This window comes from the organism of the source record quoted next, unplaced genomic scaffold, assembly GCF_019419815.1.
Source record: "Pyrus x bretschneideri cultivar Hongxiangsu unplaced genomic scaffold, Pyrus_bretschneideri_v1 Contig23, whole genome shotgun sequence".
Taxonomy (NCBI): Eukaryota; Viridiplantae; Streptophyta; class Magnoliopsida; order Rosales; family Rosaceae; genus Pyrus; species Pyrus x bretschneideri.
Window position 1 is genome coordinate 5,561,797 of NW_025999535.1, and position 12,989 is coordinate 5,574,785.

At 36.6% G+C, this 12,989-nt stretch overlaps 1 protein-coding gene across 1 annotated transcript; it reads left to right on the plus strand.

The window, feature by feature from the left end:
- Positions 1-3,020: 3,020 nt before the first annotated feature.
- Positions 3,021-9,351, plus strand: LOC103927397 (ADP-ribosylation factor GTPase-activating protein AGD5). Its single transcript, XM_009336316.3, has 11 exons — positions 3,021-3,270; positions 4,225-4,283; positions 4,426-4,516; positions 4,987-5,041; positions 5,128-5,218; positions 5,345-5,579; positions 7,130-7,343; positions 7,471-7,643; positions 7,940-8,182; positions 8,274-8,338; positions 8,978-9,351. The coding sequence occupies exons 1-11, from the start codon at positions 3,220-3,222 to the stop codon at positions 9,135-9,137; spliced, it is 1,437 nt and encodes a 478-aa protein (XP_009334591.2). The 5' UTR covers positions 3,021-3,219; the 3' UTR covers positions 9,138-9,351.
- Positions 9,352-12,989: the final 3,638 nt, after the last annotated feature.

Consider the following 12,989-nt stretch of genomic DNA (forward strand, 5'->3'; position numbering starts at 1 on the left):
TAATTATTTGGACTTCGGGCCAAATTTAAAATGTGGGTGAAAAAATATAAAACCCAAATTCTCTAAAAAAATTAACAATTAAGCTCGTGGCCAAAATACATGAGCCAAAGCCCATGGGTAGGCTGAGCAATTTTAAATTTATGCGACCTAGGCCCAAAAAAAAGGGTTGGAATAGCTGATTAGGCCAATGGGTTTTAAGGCCCAAGGCAGTAAACAGGCTACCAAGGAAAATCAGGCCTAACATAGGCCTAGGCGAAGGCACATATCTGGTGTGATACAGCGTAGAAAAATCCCAACACTCACGTGGGTTGGGTTTTACTGCAGCGAGGACACGAAGACACCGAGGCCTATTTAGGCTGGTGTCGCGAGTGGGTCGAGAGATAAGATTTGCAGTGGGCTTGCGGCATGAAAACCCAAAACCCAAATCTAGGTTTTAGATTGGGCCGAGAAGAACCAAAGCCCAAAGGGCTATGTCTCTGGACCAGAAGAACAACACAGTCGTGTTCTGGGTGTGCTTCGCCGGAGAAGAACGTCGGACTTGTCGCTTATGGAGGCGATATGGGGTTATGGTTCATTGTAGAACCACTTCCTAGGTGATGGGGAGTGAAAACTCGACGTCGACGAACCAAGAAACCATTGGGTTCAAGTTAGGGTTTTCGAACTCCGATGAGATTACGAAAAATCTCGGCCACGATTTCTATGGGGACGACTTCATGTCGTTAGGAAAAGCAGTCGTGGTGGCTGTGCATGGCTACAAGCCATGCTTTTGTCAGAAAATCAGTGGTGACGTTGGTGATGGCTCCATGGTCGCAGCTGGCTTGCAGGTTTGGGTTCAACGAATCTTTTTTTTATTTTTTTATTCAATTCAATTGTATGTGTATTCAATGTATAATTCAATGCATGGACATATATTTGATGCAATTCATGGCAACATCAAATTCACATAATTTAATAATTATGGATATAATGCATACACAATTTATGTAAAATCTAAAATTCGAAAAACGTAAAGTTGGGTCATGCATTATGGTGAATGTTCATGCCATCAGGGCTACAAAAATATCAAGATAAAAACCATTGTTTTGGAAGAACCTGACTGCATGATGATATTGGTGAACTAATTTGATGCAGAAAACTTCCTCGTCAGACTCCTAAGCACAGTGGTATGAGCGTGCTGATAACGTGTTGTGCCCTATATTTAACTGACAGGGGAAGGAGGCCGGCGGCACTAGGAGAGAAGAGAGAGATATTTGTAGGGTTATGTAGAGGAATGTATGTTATCTCTCCTACATAGTGCCTTTTTTTTTTTATAGTAATAAGGGAGAGAAGAAATTCTTCGAACCTAAGACCTACTTACAAGTGAAGAGAAATATCACTTCACTCTATCTTATCTCTTTTTCTTTCTTTCTCTCCATCCTATCTTTCTTCTCTATCGTATCTCTTTCTCTCTCTCCTCTCTAATCTCAATTCTCTCTTCTCTTCGTCTTCTGTCTCGATCTCTTCCCATCTCCTCTGCCTCCTCTCTTTACTCTCATGCCAAATTCTCTCTCTTTCGATCAACTCTTTTCTCTTTCTCTCTCTTACCTTCGTCAGCTCCTTAGTTGTGTTCTTTTTTCTTTATAATTTTACTTAAAAATAATTTTAAATTTGATACCAAACAAGTTTTCAAGTATTAATAAAAATCATTCTTAACAATTGATCTTAAAAAAAAATATATTGTAAAGATGACGAAAATTGTTCAGTAGGATACCAAATGAGTCCTAAATTTCGTTTAAAAAACCTTTTGGGCTCGATATCAGAGTTAAAAGGTCATTAGCTTGAAATATCAAACTAGCCAATCATACAAATTTGAGTAGCCACTAATGAAATAAAAATAAATCAATGATGAAGACATGTCAATAAAGATAGAATTGGATATTTTAATTGTTGTACACAGTAAGGAATCCAGTCACATGGTCAGGTTGATTTTATTAGTGGGATGGATGGATTGATTCCCACCAAATAATTCTTCCACTTTTTGTGACTACCCATTACAACTCATGACCTTCAACACTCAAAACCAGCTCCCCCTAACCCCACTTCCAAATAACAATTGATATTTGCGAATTCTTTTGTCTGCCAACAATGGAAATTGATCATTTTCGGATCTCTTCCTCCTAATCCACCAAATCAGAGAATTCGTACTGTTGAAATTTGATCAAACGGTTATAAACAAGAGCTCACTTTAAAGTTATAATAACTTCAACCATTAGATCAAATTTCAACGCATCAATCCTCTTGATTTGGTGAATTAGAAGGGAGGGATCCGGAGAGGATTCCTTTCCGTCAACAATTTCACTTCCTCATTCTCATTCTATAGGTTTGGCTATTCTTCTTTTACGCGTCTTTCTTTGTTTCTTTTAATTTCATCATTTAAGAGTTTGAGGATATTTTTTCACTTTATTATTATCAAGTTTCATGACAATCGTAGTTTACTACGCTTACTTTTCTTTATCTTACTTTTATACTTAAAGTCTGATTTTTCTGCCATTTTAATACTTCAGTTGGTGTAGCTGTTAAATTTTCTGTTAACTGATGACTGTGGCAAGATGTTGGTCCACTAATTCTTATCTTACTACTCTCAAATATCGTGAAATTCGTATTTTTGCTACCCTTAGTTATTTTCGTCTCACTTTCATATCTAAAGTTACGTTATGCTCTCAAATTCATTCTTCCGTAACCTAAGCGTTAGGGCTTCGTTAAAGTGTGATGGTGGCGCTTGATTGGACGATGACTGTGCAGAAACGTGACATTGTTGAGAAGCCAAGTTAATTTCTAAAAGCATTACTTGACTTGTCACACATTTTTCATTGTCAATTCGATTTACAGTAGTGTAAAATCAATTTCGATCGATTTAGTCCAACTTGATGTCTCCTCCATCCCTACTCACAATGTAATTTTGGGTATTAAAAGAAAAGAAAAAAAAAAAGAAAAAGAAATCTGAAAAGGGTAAGAAAACAGGAGATAATAGCAAAAGCTTAAAAATAAAGTCAATAGCGACTGTGCTTGGATCTCTCTCTCTTCTCTTTCTTTCGTTTCTCTTTGGTGGTCGCAGAAAGGGGAGGGAGAAAGAGCGCAAAAAGACCAATTTGACCTTCGTCCGCCCGCGGAGCCGCTGCTGCTTTTTCTCTTCGTCTTTCCTCGATTCTGCTGGTTTTGCTGTTGTACGGTCGCGTCACCATGAACGAAAAGGCTAATGTCACCAAGGAGCTCAACGCCAAGCACAGAAAGGTCTCATCTTTTTCCCCTTTTCCAATTTTGGAGATTTACAATTTATCTACCTTGAATTTTTCTGAATTCGAAATTTGTCCCCCATCTTGTTCATTTCCGTGCATATTCTTTCGGATTCTTGGCTGTCGATTGTGGGATTGGATTTTTGTTTTGGTGTTTGGTTGCCGAGTAATTGACAGGAAAATGTTTGGGAATTTGTGCATGGCTGGACTTTGATTGGATTTAATTAGTTTTGTACATTTAAATTTGGATTTGTGGATATGAAATGCAATTCTTGATATGTTGGATTTGATTGGCTTTGATGGGATTTGATCTATGGTTCTGGGTCATTATTCGCGGGTCATGATTCGATTTATCTGAATTTGTTTCGATTCGCCAATAGCTGTACTTTTTCTTCTTCCAATGTGTATGAAAGTTGGTTTTAGTGATGAACTATCGAAATGGGCGGTAATATGATGATCGAACGGTGTTTAGTCTAAATCTTCCTCGACAGTTATCTATAATTATCCGTGTATGCGGTTATTAGTTAATATGTAAATTTCGAAGCTTGGAGAAATTAGTCTCGAAGAAGATCCTTTCGAAGCATCTATGTGATTTCTGTTTATGTGTGATTTCAAAATCATTTTCTGCTTTGAGTTTGTCAAAAATGAAAACCCAATGGCTGTGTTGAGATTCCATGTAAGCCGTTGCAGATTGTTTGGAACATTATGATTATGATCCTACTGAGTGTTAACTCACCCGATGCTGTATTTGTGCTACTATTCGTTGATATCTCTTTAAATATTTACACTTTCTTTATGTGATTTTGCACACTTTAAGTAGCGTTCAATTTCAAAGTTCCTGAATCAGTATCTTGTTTTGCCTTTGCCCCTTTTTTTATTATATTCAGTGGTTTCATTTATTTATAATTTTTGCTTTTAAAAAAAAAAAAAAAAAAAAAAAAAACATATGCAGATACTGGAAGGACTTCTTAAATTGCCAGAGAATAGAGAATGCGCTGACTGCAAAGCCAAGTACGTAAGCATCCGAAAGAGATGATTTTCATATCATGATGGTGAATAACCAATCATAAGGAATGAAAAATGATTTAGCTCTTAACAGCTATGCCTTTGAATCACATTATGAGTTTTGAATGATGAATTGATTTCTTTACAGGGGTCCAAGATGGGCTAGCGTGAATTTAGGTATTTTTGTATGCATGCAGTGTTCCGGGATCCACAGAAGTCTCGGGGTACACATATCCAAGGTGATTTTCATCTTATGTGTGGCTCATATACAAGAATTTGGTGAACTAAATGTTAGGGCTGTTTAAAATTTCTCTTGATGTGTCTCTTTAAAATTTTTGACAGTAACATTAGGGTCCAGCAAATTACAATAACGGGTGGATCCACATAATTAGCTCTTGGTTTATTGAAAAATATCCTGAAATTCTATTTCATAAACTGCCCCCTGTTGGTGGCAAACAGCACTGTCATGTATTTTCATGCCTTGCATTCTTATCTATATATTTACATGGAGAGGCTCCAAAAAACCTTTAAAAACGCATAAAATCCCCTTGGTTAACAAGATTTCTAATAAACAATAATTTAATAGCATGAGGGTAGAACAGTAAACAACTAATCTTTTAAATTAACAGGATTTGATATAAAATCCAAGAACAACCCATGTACTGCAGTTGCAATGGGCTCATCTGAGTGTTATTTACTTTTGCTGCAGGTACGGTCTGCTACTTTGGACACATGGCTTCCAGAGCAGGTTGCTTTTATTCAATGTAAGCTGGTCTTGGGACCTGGGCCTCTAGCTTGTTTCTCTGTTGATTGATGTTGATTTTCTTAAATTTTGTTTTATTTTATACAGCAATGGGAAATGAGAAGTCAAATAGTTACTGGGAAGCAGAACTACCTCCAAACTATGACAGAGTTGGAATTGAAAATTTTATTCGTGCAAAGTGCGTGTCTAACGGTATCCCTTAGAACTAGCATCTATTTGTCGAGATACAGTTACTGTCTATTGTCAGTTTTTATTATATTGATTTAGGTAAACTCTTTAAAATTGCTTCTGGAATTCTCTTCAGGTATGAAGATAAGAGATGGATTCCTAGGGATGGACAAACAAAGCCACCTCCTAAAATATGGGAAGAAAGGACTAACTTACATTGGCCTCAACCTGGAGAGAAAAGTGGGCATGGTTATGTTGGAAATTCTGAAAAGAAGGCTGAGGAAAGGAAGAAAATTCAAACAACTCATACAAAAGAAAGTGTTCCTGCTGCAAGAATTAGTCTTCCTGTTCCTCCGAAAGGTCCTGAACAGGTATTTAATTAATATGGTGTTTCCCTGATAGCTTATGTTTTTTTGTGTTTGTTTTCATGTCGTTATGCCTTATTGATTTCTTATCATAGATTACTTGTGGTTCGGGTTGGCAAACTCTGTGTTAATGATACTTATTTCGGATCTACCAATTGTTTTGTATGAACTATATTTTCTAAGAAACAAGAAAAGATATGATTGGCAGAAAATATTCTCAATAAGAGAGTTAATAACAAGTTAGAGCAACAAACATGGCAATAAATAAAAGAGAAATAGTTAAACTAAAATGAAAAGTTTCATTTAAGAGGGTGTGCTACTATGTTACCCTGCTTTTCATGGAATCATCTTTCTTAAAAAGAAAAAGCATTGTTGAACTAACTTATGTTTGATAATTGGTAGCAAGAATGGACAAAAACATTGGATATGTGGAGATAACGGATCGGCAATTCGTCATACCGTAAAATCAAGTATCAATGGTGTCATATAAATATAGAACTGTCTTTGGCATTTGGTAATCAAGAGTGTTGATTTTGGCGGGGCACTCAAGTGGTAGTTAGAGGTTCAAGTAGGTGTCACAGAGAGACATATTGAGTTATTTTCTAACCTGTGTTTCATATTGGTAGTAGGGAGAAGATTGATTTCTGGGAGTATTTCTGCTATGAGGATTCCTCTTTCTGCGTCACTTTTCCCTGACCATGCTGGCTTCCCGTGTCTCATAATACATTCATAGCTAGTTTGGATGTTTCCTCTGTTTCATCTTTTGTGGTGGAACTTCAATTTCTTTGGGGATATGAGAGATCAGGAAATTGTCAAGATTTCTACTCTTCTTTTCGATTGGCATCATTTTCCTTTCCCCTTCGAGAATAGCCAGGCTGGCTTGGCTCCTGGAGTTGTCAGGCACCTTTTGTTGTAGATTTATTTATTTATTTATTCCTCAAGAGTTTCTTATCACACTGTCCTCGCTTTTGATCCCATTACCATGGAAGGCTAAAGTACCTCCAGAGAAAAAGGCCTTATGGTTGTTTTCCCTTCAATGGTGTACTATGTGCAAAAGAGCACTTGACAGTATCAACCACCTTTTCCTTCATTGTGCTGTGTTGAGAATGTAGTATAAACTTTTTCAGATGGCTACATGAGTTGGGTGTTGCTTTCCTTCTGGTGATTCTTTATTTTTTGAGATGTTTTTCCCTCGGTTTGAGCGTTGGTGTCATCTGAATTAAGAAAATGTCATTCTCTTCATTCTAAACTTGGATTCTGAAGCTGCTATCTCTTTGGGTGAAATGTTTTACATGGTCATTTTTAATTTGCTTCTTGTGTGGTTCCTTGTTGCTTTCACCGTTTCTATTTAAGTGTATCAATTGATTCTCTTTGTCTCTATTAATCCTCTTCTCTCTCAATATGTTTCCTGTAAAAAATTTGCATACTTTAGTTTACTTTTATTGGCTCATTTCCTATTTTTTACAGTTGTTTCCTTAGTATTTGTTACCTCGTTTATTTTGGAAAGAATCGTAGACCTAAAAGCTTTGATTCATGTTGTATCCAAATTTTAACAGGTTGTACATGTCTCAAGACCACAAGATGTTCAGGAAATAGAACCAGCAGTTCCGCCTGCTGAAGCAACAAAACAAGCCGTTGATACTGCTCCACCTGCCCCTCCAAAAGTTGATTATGCTACTGACCTTTTCAACATGCTTTCAGTGGATGGTCCAAGTGAGAATGGGTCGGCTGCAGCATCAGCTGAGGATAATGATTGGGCTGGTTTTCAGTGTATGTCTCTACTCCCCTCCCATCATTCTAATACGTTTTCCTGTACTGGAATCATCCTATATAAGTTTGGTTCTGGCCTTTTTCCAATGTGTTGGGGTTAAGAGATATGGTTGCCTTTAATCTGCAGCTGCTGAAAAGGCATCGACAGCTGAGAAAACTGGTCCATCAAAGGCAGCAGAGAACAATGTTAAATCTTCGTCAGGAATTGAGGATCTATTTAAAGATGCACCTTTGTTAACACCTGTTTCAGAGAAACCTCAGAAAGACTTAAAAAATGATATTATGAGTCTTTTTGAGAAGGTATGTGCTGGATTATCATGCAAATCAGAATTTTTGTTTGGAAAATATATCATTAGTTTGATAAATGGATTGTTTTTCTTATTTGGAAAAAAACGTTCTGGCTTTTTCTCTATAATCCATTATACAAGTTTGATTTATTTAATTTAAAATAGGAAAATAAGCCGTAAGTATTAGTAAAATAGTCTTTTAAAATATTACTTTGTTTTTGACTGAATTGAATTATCGTTTTCTTGTTCCATTGCATAACATGGTTTGTTAATGCACATTATATTATTTAACAATTTGAATATCTGCAGTCGAACATGGTGTCACCCTTCTCTATGCATCAGCAGCAACTAGCAATGCTGGCTCAGCAACAGTCTCTTCTCATGGCTGCAGCAGCTAAATCTGGCGCGGATCAAAAGTTTCCTGGTATTATTCAACAACCCGTGTCCAGTGGAAGCAATTTACCCTCCCAAAGTTGGCCAAACGTTGGCTACCAGTTTCCTGGATTGGTGATGCCTGTAGATGGGCAGGCTGATCTACAGAATGTTTCACAGGTAGAGTCCATAGTAAGGGTTCATTATGAATGTTATTTCATTTATCAACATCGAGTGAAATATTCATTTTGTATATTTCCTTTTGAATCAGAGTCAGACAAAGACCATGGGACAAGCACATCCACTGGGGACCTCTGTTCCGTATTCAGCATCTAGGTATGTCATAAATCTCTGTTCCATATTTAGCGTCTATTTTGAGTTGGCACAAATGTGATGGGATTTTCTAAGCTGTTATTGAGCCGTGTTTTCTTATACCTTGAAATGGTTAATCAAATGGAAAAGGATTTTAAGCAAATTGAGCTCTTGGACATATTAGTATACATCTTGGTCCTTGTGGTTCATATTTCACAACCTTGATTGCTGCTGTTATGCAATAGGCTCCTGTCCAACTGAATTGGTGGTGAATCGTTAACTGCCATGTCATACCCCACCCTCCAAAACCCAACACCTACAGATATAGGAAGAGATACGAGCACGATGTGAACATTGAGCTCAAAACTTTAAGATTTACCATGAATTGTTTTTCCCAATTTCCGTTATGAATGCAGGACCATACATTTTTTGTGGGGAATACACCGGATGTATGTGTCTGCAAACACTATCCTTAAAACATATTGGCTTAGATTATTTACCAAATGAACGAGCTTACACTGGAGAAAGTGGAATGTAAAGCATCAAATATCCATCATTTCATGCCAATGCTACTTATAGTTTTGCTTCATTAGCATAATAATACACCTTTTAGCAGGTCTTTATATGTACTTAAATCACCATACTATTGCTTCTCTTTTGCAGCTTTTACGGTATGGCTCAAGTTAGCCCAGTTAATGGCGTGACAAACGATGGGGCGAACAAGACTCAATCACCATCTCCCGTATCATCTTCAACTTCAGCGCAGTCAGGAAAAGATTATGATTTCTCATCTTTAACACAATTGATGTTCGCAAAACCGTGAAGAGTGTTTAGGGTTGGTGATCCTGGCCTTGTTATACCATACAAAAACAGTCGAATTACAGAAAGATAATACTTTTTTTCCCCGTCGTTCCACCTGTACTGGGGTTGTAAACTGTTTGTAGAGGCAGTACCACTTTTTTGCTTTTCTATGGGTGATCATTTGTATGATTAGGGGCTATTTGAGCAATAAGATGGGTTTAGATTGATCAAAACTATTTCCTTTCGAGTTTTATTGTGTTCTTTGGATATCTACACTTGATGTTTAGATTGAATATTTTTTTTTAACTAAAGGGACCTAAAGAACAATGCCTATCTACACTTGATGTTTGGAATCCCAGAACTCTCGGAAATCCTACCGTTTTTCGTTACCAGTTTTGATCTTCCACTATTCTTGTTAATTTTTGTTCATTGATATTCTTTAATTCATTCGATTCAGATATTATTTAATTCATTCGATCTGACGGAAAATTGAGGGAGTAAGAAATAAAATGGGGTATGGATTAGCACCACCACCAGCAAGTTTTGTTTATTTTCTGGGTAACAAGGATGGGTAACTGCCCCAACACCAGCAAGTTCTAACCAAACTCTCAGCAAGTTCCTTTTAAAGTCCACTATTTTACGCTCAATTACACGACCATACAAATTTCGGATAAGCACACTAGGAAAATGTTGTATTCCAAATCCTCTTGGTTTTGCTACAAGCAATGAAATGATGCTGATCATTTCAGGTTGCTGCAATCAGGATAAGATTGTGGTTTGAACCCTCACCTACCCTAAAGAGAAACTTCAATAGGCAGCCTGATTAGGATCCAGCGCTTTTCTGAGAGAATCATGATAGAGGTCCTCTATTAGAGGATGGTAATAGAATTGCCTAATTAGGGCATCTTTCATAATGGGTCAAACTAGAGTCGGGTTGAATGAAATCAAATTATAGGAGAACCAATTCTTTTGTGAGAGTGGTCTTGCCAGTCACGTGATTAGGTTATCCTACTAAAAAATTTCTCATCAATAAGAACCACAAGAATGTTTAGACTTGAGGAGAAACCTCAAATTCATCTAACAAACTCCAAATGTAAAGATAATTTTACATTTGTATAGAAAAAAAGAGAGAAAAAGGAAAGGCCAATTTCAAGCATTGCTTAGTACTATAAAGTCATGAAAAACAATAATTCATGGACAATTTGTAATCATAAATGCCTTTTCATTCTTTCGCATAATTCTTTCTCTTGTGGTTTTGTATCTAGTAATTGAGAACCACCTCACCATGTCGATGAAATTCAGCTACTTTGAAAATTTTCTAACGACCATACTATTTGGTCTCAGAAGTTTTCACAAACTCAACATTCTCAATTCTTGTTTTATTCTTACAAAGATGTTCCAAGATGTGCAGGACAAAAATTGATGAAGTGAAATCCAGACAACTGATCATAACGCAACTCATTTTTCAAGATACTTTGATGGGCTTTTTAGAGAGAAATTCTTGTATGCCACCAAGACTATCCCGTATATTGTCTCTTTCATCACATGACACATTACAAGACGACAATAAAATTTGTGATAAAAAATGAGCAGAAAACTCAGAATTCACATGACAACATGTGTTGTTCCCTGTCAATCAAATGAGCTTTGGTGTACTTAGCCAAGTGAGCCAACAGCTTTACTCCTTTGGGTACCTTCTTGAAATTTCCTTACCAAAATTAGGTACAAAACTTTGGACTTATAAAAAACCCCAAATCGAAGTACCCTGCAATGGTTGTTGACTTTGTAGGAAAAGGATCCTCGCTCGATCCTTTTTTTGAAGATCTGATAGATTCCGTGATCATGATCGTGCAGTCAGAAATCATTTTAAATTTTAAATTTTAAATTAAATATAAATAATACCTAATGAAAACTGATTGCATGATGTATGATGAATGATTATGATTACGGAATCTTCCCAATCCTGTAAAAAAATTCGGCAAGGATCCTTTTCCGACTAGGTAGTCGTAGTTGTTCTAACTGGATAACCAACCAGAAATACAGTACCAGTAGATGACGAACACGTTTAAATTACCCAACAAGTGGACGGTGGCACGAGAACACATATAGATCGATTGAGACGGTAATAGTACAAGGCCATCAGCTACAGCTCCAAACGCTCCCGAATATTCTTCATCTTTGACTCACCCAGGAGTCCAATTTTATTAGGTCACAATCGACCAATACAAAACCATCACGTGTCGACTGCAAGCATGGGTTTTGAGGTGCCCACTTTCGGTGATGAGCCAAGTGACATGCAAATGCGCTCCAGTATACTTTGCTTTCTGTTTAGGGAGAACGCTAAGATGACTTAATTGTACTAAAGATATGTAGGTAGCAAAAAATTCATATAACTTTGCTTTTGAGAGAAAGAGAGACTCCTTACTTCCTTAGCATTTCTCTTTATATAAGCCTGGAGAGCCTGGTGTGGGGCTGAGGAATGGGGCAAATCATGAAAAGCACCCTCCCAGTGTAGGACCACTGATGGCATCGACGGGAAGTTTAGTTTATATGATTTTAATTTGACAAGTTTAAGGACTGGTTGGGATTGTTTGTGTAAAAATCATTTCTTCTCTGTAAGTATTTATGTTAAAAGTATTTTCATTGAAAGAATATTGATTTTTTTTAGTAAAAACTGAGGTGCTTCAGTGAATTAGCATCTAGTTTTCTTAAGCAAGCGTAATTATGCGTATCTAAGCATTTTTTTTTTCGGCAAACACAATGAAAGGTGATTTTAGTCTTGTGTCCTTTCCAAAAGCAAATTGTAAACATATCCTAACTTATGCATGAACCACGTCCAAATTATACTTGCAAAAGTATAAACAGTTTGATACAATAGTTGATGAGATTCAAACTTAAGATTCTACTAATAAAATAAAAAATCACTAGACTAAATTATAGTCAGACAAAATTGTTGAAATGTCGCTATGCATGCAGAATTGAAATTCAAATTCTCCTACCATGTAGTTGATAGTGTTTATATAATCCCTGCAGTTGTTTCGGCCTATTAGGTGGGCACAACCACCCAATAAGGGCCACAAACTCTCACATTCTTCCCTTCTAATCTTTGTTCATGTTTCAATGCGTCATCTAGCCACAAACATGGTGATGGTCTACAAAGGTTTGGCATAAACAAACTTTATACGCTTATATATCTTCTCACTCTAGCTAATTTGAAGTTCATTTGGAGACTTGTAGTTTGAGAGGAAATCATATCATGGCATGTATGCGAATTAATAATGTTTTCTTGCCAAATAATTTAACGTATTGATATTGTGAAGTACTAATATTTTCTTACTAAATAATTTAACGTATTGATTCGATTAGCGTAACTTGTCAAACAATTTTGACGTGAGAACATTTACGCGATATTCAAAATCATTTTGCAATGGGATTTGCTCTTGTCTTATTAGTCTACTCCGTCCTACATCTTGTAAAGTCCTCCTCCATCACATTCAATGAAGTTTGCTGAAATAAATCACATCGACTTTTGCATGCTCGATAATTTCTTGGATCTTACCATCCAATTGACTTTTATGACCATTTTTCTTGGATGTAAATGGATGCAGCCTTAATATGTAGGGCGCAACTTGATTTTTGTCTCTCACTTGCGTATAGTTGCACTAGCAATAGATAGCTAGCTAGCTAGGAGAAAAATTTTAAAATACCAGAACACAATCTGGTATATTAAGTGTCATAATACAAGTAAGTTTGATTTTTTTTTTAAGTATCTAACCATTTGTAACATGACACTTAATGTATAAGATTGTATTCTCGACACACTAAAAAATCTCTGGCTAGCTAGGGCTAAATGTTCTGCGTCGTACTATTGCAT

Excerpts from the sequence above, each read along its gene's own strand:
- LOC103927397 (XM_009336316.3), top strand. The coding sequence starts at position 3,220 with ATGAACGAAAAGGCTAATGTCACCAAGGAGCTCAACGCCAAGCACAGA. Across the intron at positions 8,183-8,273 it reads ATCTACAGAATGTTTCACAG|AGTCAGACAAAGACCATGGG; the intron begins GTAGAGTCCATA and ends CTTTTGAATCAG. Across the intron at positions 8,339-8,977 it reads GTTCCGTATTCAGCATCTAG|CTTTTACGGTATGGCTCAAG; the intron begins GTATGTCATAAA and ends TCTCTTTTGCAG.